This window comes from Marmota marmota, unplaced genomic scaffold (assembly GCF_001458135.2).
Source record: "Marmota marmota marmota unplaced genomic scaffold, marMar, whole genome shotgun sequence".
In the NCBI taxonomy this organism is placed as follows: domain Eukaryota; kingdom Metazoa; phylum Chordata; class Mammalia; order Rodentia; family Sciuridae; genus Marmota; species Marmota marmota.
In genome coordinates this window covers 2,498,567-2,506,512 of record NW_025999946.1, presented here as the reverse complement: position 1 = coordinate 2,506,512, position 7,946 = coordinate 2,498,567, and the positions used below count along the sequence as shown (strand labels likewise).

The 7,946-nt window shown below is 41.0% G+C and overlaps 1 protein-coding gene across 24 annotated transcripts in view; it reads right to left on the bottom strand.

Annotated features, from left to right (window-relative positions):
- The window catches only part of Kcnma1 (potassium calcium-activated channel subfamily M alpha 1), an 888,761-nt gene that overhangs the window by 149,277 nt on the left and 731,538 nt on the right, over positions 1-7,946 (bottom strand). For 13 of the 24 annotated variants that reach the window (XM_048801821.1, XM_048801797.1, XM_048801798.1 and 10 more), the window contains exons 17-18: positions 2,568-2,636; positions 165-176 (exon numbers count right to left, since the gene is read on the bottom strand). In XM_048801821.1, coding sequence (XP_048657778.1) covers positions 165-176; positions 2,568-2,636 — 81 coding nt within the window. The remainder of the gene's footprint in view (positions 1-164; positions 177-2,567; positions 2,637-7,946) is intronic. The other 11 variants (XM_048801800.1, XM_048801801.1, XM_048801816.1 and 8 more) reach the window with 1 other exon arrangement.

The window sequence follows — 7,946 nt, the reverse complement described above, 5'->3', positions numbered from 1 at the left end:
ATATTTAACATATATATACACTAGACAAGGGAATGAGATTATATATATGTACATCTATATATATAATCTCTCTCTTCTTGAATTCTTGGCAAATGGTTAGTCCTGTGGTTAGGAGTGAAGACAGAGGGTGGAGGTTGGAAGGAAAGTTAACGAAGAGTGCATACCGCTTTCGGCTTCTGCAAAAACGACAAGAAAAGAATTTAAAATCAAACAATTTGATAATAAATTGACTGACACCAGAAGGAAAGAAGGAATAAAACCTTTGTTTCAAATCACTTGAAGGATGCATGTGAAAACAAGGTTTTTCAGCAAAGCATGAAAACAGTATCATGGGGTGAAACCAATAACAAAGGAGGCTGTTAAACACAGGTTGAAGGCCAGAGGGTGGGGGGAGAGGCAGGCTTCTCCTCACCTGAACACCTGGTTAGTTACAAAATATGAGAGGGAAAGAAATGGGGGACTTTTTACATAAAGAAAAAAATAAAATTGTTTTCTCAGGGAGCATCCAAAAATGCTTATTTTAAACATGGTCATTCTGTTGGATGAGTCCTGGGTTATCTCAGGGGCATGATCCACATTCCCTCAGACACACCTTTTCCCACAAGAACCAAAGTTCTTCCACACTGAGACCAAGCCACATTTGAGGATCAGAGCTGGCAACCATACACAGAAAGCCAAAACAAAGCCAAACAAGTTCTTTTCACCTATTTTTTTAAAATCTGAAAACATATATATATGTATATATAAATATGGCTTTGTTGAAAACATCTCAGATTTATGAATCAATTAGAGGGCCCATCAAAGAAGAGATTTTGTTCTCAGGGAGATCACTGAGTTCATTTTGTTAGAATGGTAACAGCGAATTCACACTGAACCATTAATTGCCTATCCCTCTCTTTCCTTGTGACCAGGTAGGAGATTGGTCAAGGTTTATCAAGCAGTCTCCTGCCATGAAGTTATTCTAGAATGGTAGGAAAAACATGATTTGCATCATCATGACACCTTTTTTTTTTTTTTGGTTGGGGGGTGGAGAAGAGAAATGCACAAAAGTGATAAAGAGAGAACACAGAGTTACACAAAGATTTATTGATTTGGCAATGTGAAGAATATAATTTGCAAAAACCCAGGATACACAAGCCCCGCCCCCCCAACAGGTACAGGTGAGGACTGGCAAAACCATGGGCAAACAGTCACCCTGGAAAATTCCACTTTATCTGTTGAACAGTGAATAGCCAGGACCCTCTTAGCTTTTTCCCATTATTTTTCACTTTGCCAACATGGAAAAGGAAAATGTATACATATATATACATATCTGTTAATTGTTAGAGCCGTGTTCTACATGTGGCCACCAAATCTACCACTTCATCTTCCTCTGGCAGATTTGGATTTTCAAAGTAGTTCAGCATTTGATCAGATTGACTTTGCATGCAATCTGATCTGGTAGTTAAGGTAAGAGAAAACATTGGATTGGACTTGATTACAATCCAGTGTTTTGAGGGTTCTTTATTACTTATTTATTTATTTGGGGTCATAGACACAGACTGTACATTTGGAAGTCTGGCTTTATTGGGGCATTCTTCCAGATAACAAAAACTCCTTAAATGATGATAGAGGAACCTTCTAGTCTTGCCCTGCATCTGCTCAGTTTTGAAGGCATGTGCCAGCAGGTGTCTGCATTCTACCCTTGTGCTTCTATCTGCAGGAACAAATGATTTACCATAGGAGGAACAGACTCTGAATATGTCATTTCAGAGAACAAAAGCCAGAGCCTCTCTCAACCAGCTCTCTTTCTTCCAGAACTATTGATAAGAAGTGGGGAGCAAAAATCATCTCTTTATATTTGATCTGCAATGCATTCAATACCCTATCAAAAAAATTCCATGTTAACATGATGACACCCTCTTCCAGCCGCGATCCCATGTATTGACTGGTGCGTTATCTATTTCAACCAGACCCTGTCCCTCATCAGTCTGATTTGTACATAATTAAGTGCAAAATAAATAAATAAAGAGAGCTCCTGCCCCCGAGCTCTGCTCTTCTGGCTAATTTACATGAAGCTGATATTCTGCCACCTGGATTTCAGCTGCAATGGGAGAAGCACATATGGTACACAATAGGCTGCTTGTAATTTGGCTATCAAGAGGGCTGGTGTCTCCCATCATGGCTCTACCCCAGGCCTGCTGTAAAGGAGGTCTGAGTCCACCTGCTTCTTTCTCACAGAGGTAAACAAGGGTTTCAAGAAATGGTCTTGTTCCTTGTTTTATGCTTAGAGGGCAAAATGCCCATATTGGCATGATCAGGGGAAGATACTTAAATGGCTCATCCCTCTCATCTGGGGAAATCCTCTCTGGATACCCAGTTGAACTTGGGATGTTAGGTTGGTCTGAGATAGGAGCTGCAGTGTCCAGTTGAGCATGCTTTAAGTGTACCCCTAGGGTCAGAGAGGTGTTGCATCAGTTTCAAAGCAAATAAACAACGCATAAGAAAGAGGGAGTGGACTAAAAGTTCTCAGAATGAACACTCACACATTTGGATGTCAACGGGTTGCTGGGAGGTAGCCAACTTACCGGCTCTCTCGGTTGGCGGACTTGTACTCAATGGCTATCATTAAGAGCTTGAGCTTCACAAAACACAGCCTGCAACGAGACAGAGAACACAGTCAGTGCTCCTGGATGAGCCGAGACACACAAGGAACACTGTTACGACCTTTCAGTCTACAGATACAGTCTTTATACAAGGGGATCCTCACTCCTCTGTGCCAGTGCCAGAGAGAGGGTGGAAGCTACAGGCCCCCCTCTTCCCCATTAAACCTGATTTCTTGCTTATGATAAGGTGCTGGATGTTCAAAGTGCAAATTGCACTCAGGTCTGGATGTCTAGACAGACCCCAAGCAGGGATTCCTGCCTGGGGATTTACACAGGGCCAGATTCATTAGTTACTCAGTCGGGTAGTAAAATGTTAACTACAGGGGGAGGGAGAGATTTGGAGCAGCTGGACCTGTTTGGATTCCATTTCGGTCTTTGGTACAAATGGTTTATATTGTTGTTCCGAGCAGACCCCTGTGTGCCTGGAATGATGGTAATAATACTTTGCTTCCGTGTAAGTGCCCAGCACATGACTACGGCTTTATCACTACTGGCTCCATCCAAGCTGTCTCACCTCATCTGCCCGGTGTTTTGTGGCTGGCTCCTTCCAGGCTCGCTGCCTTCACTGCTGCCTCCTCCCACCGCCCAAATGCCTTCTCTTCTGCTCCTGCCCCTCCTCCCAGGCCACACCACATCTAATCTTCCAAGCCATAGGTGTCCTCCAGGTAACACTACCCCTGATTTTATTCTCAGGACTCTTCCATCACCTCATCTGTAACCACAGCATTTGGCCTAGAGTCTATTTTATACCAGTGCTGGTTGCTTATTGTTTCATGTGTCTCAATTTCCCTCCTCCACCAGAGCAACTTCTTGAAAAGTTTTTGACTTGTTGAGAATTCTCCATAGTGCACAGAGAATGTACCCACTGCTATGAAGAACTCATTAAAAAAATGATTTCCACTTACTAAGTTTTAATTCTAAGAAAATAATAAGAGGTGCCATAAAATATTTATACATAAAGATGTTCAGGTCAGTGTTATTTATGTAGTGTAGAAAAATCCAAAGCAACTTAAGTGTCCAATAATAAGGCAATGTTTACATGGTGCAAGGTTGGTATTAGGCAGCATTCAAAATGATTTTGCAGACTATTTCAAAATATAAAATCAACAAATACTATTATAAAACAAGATGCAAACTTGTAAATAATATGCTAGAATTACATGCAAAATATATTTACATACTCAGAAATAAAAACTCACAAACAAAAAAAATGAATTGCATATATATTACAAGTTTTTGCAATGAGTGTTATCACTTTATGTCTTTAAGGACTTTTTGGATAATGAAACCTTGGTTGACTGATAGATTTAAAAAAAAGAGTTGACAGTTATTTAGTTCCAGAATTACATGGGGGATAAGGTGCTGGGTCAAGGGGCAGGGCCTTCCTTAACTTGATTCCTCACAATATCCCTGAGAGAGAATTTTTACCCCACTTTTTCAGACTCCTATTGGTATCTATTTTGCAGGTGGTTAAACTAAGGTTCAGAAAACCCATGCAACTTGCCCAGTGCCTATGCATTAGGTGTCTAGCTAATACCCATCAGGATATACATTTTCATCCCCAATGAAGCTGATTTTGCATTGGCAGAGATGTGCAATAAGCAAATATACAAGTGAACAAATAATAAGCTTTCAGAAAATGACATGCTATGCAGAAAACAACCTAAGGGAATGAAGAGTGAATGGCAAAGGGTGTGTCACCTGTGACAGACCAGGAGGACCATTCTGAGGATATACAGAACAATGGAGCCTGGGGAGCAGGCAATGGAATGATAAGGGGAAAAAAAAATTTCTGTGGAATAGAAATGGCACGTGCAAAGGCCTTGAGGCAGAAAAGAACTATGGGTGTTTGAGAAACAGCAATAAAGCCAGAGAGGATGAAACTGAGTGAGCAAGATCAAGAGTGATAGCGAATAGGCCATAGGGCAAGGTAGGAGCAAGGTCACAAGCAAGGTCACAAGAACTTTGCCACAGCAAGGAGTCTGCAGCTTATTCCAAGGAATGGGTGTCCTTTAGTTGGTTTTAAATAGAGAAGTGACACAGTCAGCCTGAACAGTTCTGGAAAAGGCCCTGAGTTCTCCAGGAGGAATGAGACCAATTGCTCATTCCTATATGCGAGGTCCTGGTCTCACAGACTTGCCTTCAAGAGATAGATTTCAGAGACCCACTTCCATTCAGGTGTATGTGGGCTCTCTGGTGATTTGCAGGTCTTCTGATTCCTGCCAGCAGACTCTAATGACCTGGGCTTTGTGCTGATTATGCAGCTTGCTGAAACACCAGCACACATGTCCAAGTGCAGCAAGGAAAATGCCCTTCTTAATTTATGTCCCATAGAGCTCCACTTACATGCACCCTTTATGGGGTTGCTACTTTTAGAGCTTAAATTAGTTTTAAAAATCAGGTACTTTATGCAATGTTTATCAGACCAAATTGCCAGATTAAGAAACCACTATCTAATGTAAATAGTCATTAAATACCAAAAAGAAAAAAAATTCAAGGAGAAAGCTGGTCTTCACTTAGCATGGATTATGCAAAGGTTAATTTGTTGTTATCCTATAAGCCATGACCATTCCAATTTCGGCCTCTGGTAGTTCATGGGATCAAAGATCTTAATCGCTTAGCTTTTGTGAAACTAAACCTACTAGTGAGAAGAAAAGAATTGCTCACAGTAATGGTGAATTATTTATTCCAAGCTACTATAATGCCATTTAGTAACTGGATATAAAAGGAAAGGAGATTCCTAATGCTAGAAAGTCAACACAATCTATGCAACTTCATGCACGTTTGTTAACCTTATAAAGGATGGACAGCAGATCTCTAAGCCCTCTTTCAATTTCAAATCCAAAATCTAACATTCTTTTTTTCTCTCTCTCTCTCTTTTTTTTTTTTTTCAGTACCAGGGATTGAATTATTGAGCCACATTCTAAGCTCTTTTTTAATTTTTTTATTTTGAGACAGGGTCTTGCTAAGTACTCATGGCCTTGCCATGTTTCTGAGGCTGGCCTCAAACTTGCAATCCTCCTGCCTCAGCCTGTTGAGTTGCTGGGATCACTGTCATGCCCGACAAAACTTCCCCACTTTCTAAGATAACTCTACACTCCCTGATAGAAACCTCCTTTTAAGAAGCCCTTTAGCCCAAAACAAGCTGTTGCTCACTGGCCAAAGGAGAAATGAGAGAGGAGAGGCACCGAGTGGTATAAACCAAGGGAATATATGCCAACAGTGTCACACCACCCTTTCAAAGTGGCTGATCCTGACCTTCTTATGTGGAAAATAAGCTGAAGTCCAAAGCGGACAAAGCAACTAGCAACTGGCTGAAGGTCAAATGGCTTTTACACTAAAAAGACAAAAGTGAGTCTGGGAATATAACTTAGCAGTAGAATACCTGGCTAGCATGCATGAGGTCCTGGATTCCTCAAGAATGTTTAGGAAGCCAAAAGTGGAAATCAAGTCTCAATACAGTGTGCTACACAGATGCTTCTTTTAGGAATGGAGAAAGGAAAGCGGTGGTCATAGCCCAACGTGCAGACACATTGCTTAGTTGTTAACATTGTTTTTTAAAAGCTGGAAACAGATACCAATAGGTGATTTCACATTAAAGGAAGAATGGCTTTTCTGCTTTCCTTGCAAAATCAGGTAAAGGCACACTGAAATCACCATCCATATGGCTAAAAAGGACTGGCACTATGAAGAACTCTTTCACCCCTCTCCCCAGGGGGCGTGTTCTCCACTGTGCCACAGTCCCCACTGCTCCCTATTGTCTCACACCCCCTCACTCTTCATGTTTTTTTGCTAACTTTCTGCCCCCTATGGGTATCTAAGTTTTTAACTCCTGCTCTAATGGGTATTGTCAGGAACTTGGAAAAATACATTGAATAATAAACCATGATTCAGATTGAAAGCAGAACTATGGATCCACCATGAGTATTCAAACTACAGTTTTTGGTCACAGGGAGGTGGCCAGTGTCAAGGTCCTGGGTTTAAGGATATAGCCAAGATCCAGGCTCTGGTGGGGGTGTCCAGTGGGGAAGAGGGGATGGAGGCAAGGAAAAAGGGGAGTGGATAAGGTTGATCTCTTGCTTATCTCTCTCTCTCCACTCTAGGTTGAACATCACTAGTACAGGATGCACGCTCTGCTTCCTAGCATCTTGAGATGTGCAAAGAACAAACTTCCAATAAATGAATGGGCTACAGAATCTCATGAGTTACTGAAGTGATGGACAGGGACAGAGTAGAAAACTAGGAAAGTGTAGGTAGAATAAAGGAGAGGAGTACTGGGTCCTGAAACAAGTTGCTTCTTAGCTTGTCTTGTTTGGTCCAAGCAGGCAGAATGGAAAAGAAGGATGTTGAAGAAAATAATAGCAGTGATAGGTTCTGGGAATCTAATCTTGACCTTGGATCTGTTGTGCCAAGATGCAAGTCTGAGTCTAAGATCCACATAGCGATTTATCCTTGGGATCGTCTTACAAGGGGTACCTAGCTAAGAATATGCCTTCAGACCACCCCAAATGAAGCCCTGTGGTTATATATTTACTTGCATCATTCAACACCATTTGGGCGGTGATGTAGAGGAGAACAGGCATTAGCCATCCAGTCCTCACAGCCATTCTCTGATTTTACCCACACTATTTGTGTTTCAAAGTACAGAGGACCAGTTTGGGATCAGGAAGCAGGATTAAAAAGAGGTAAGATGTAAGAAAAAAAAAAAAAAAACAGGAAGCCTTCACAGCATGATAAATAGGATAAGATCGGCCGTAAGTTAGCAAGAATTTAATTCTTGGTTTCTAAAATAAAATGTCCCGATATGTCCAAAGCAGGAAGTTGTCACTGGCTGCAAAAAATAATTACAGGGGAATAGAAATGACTTATTTTTTTCAAGAAAAAATGCCACTTGTCACAAAAAGGTCTTAAACCAGCAATCTGCAATAAAACTGTTGTAATAACAAGTTAGATTGCTTTCCTGATAATTATTAAGTAGAGGTCTACCAAATTTGACAACGACATTATACAAAACCTTTTTCTTTCTTTTTTTTTAATGTCAGCATCATCTGTTAACTATAGTAGTTTCAACCCAGATGTTCCTGAACAAAGGCTCTTAAGAATTAGAGTCCAACTGTTTCTACCTACCCAGAGGGAAATAAATTGTTCTTGCCATTAAGTCAGCCCCTTTGACTGGAAAGATTACTTTCTGGTGTGAATTAAGCATGGAAACCTGTCATACAGTTTGCACCTTCTAATGTGCTCAGGAGAAGTATGCAAAGATGGGGTCTGGAGCTATTGAAGATGACTCACCCCACGAGG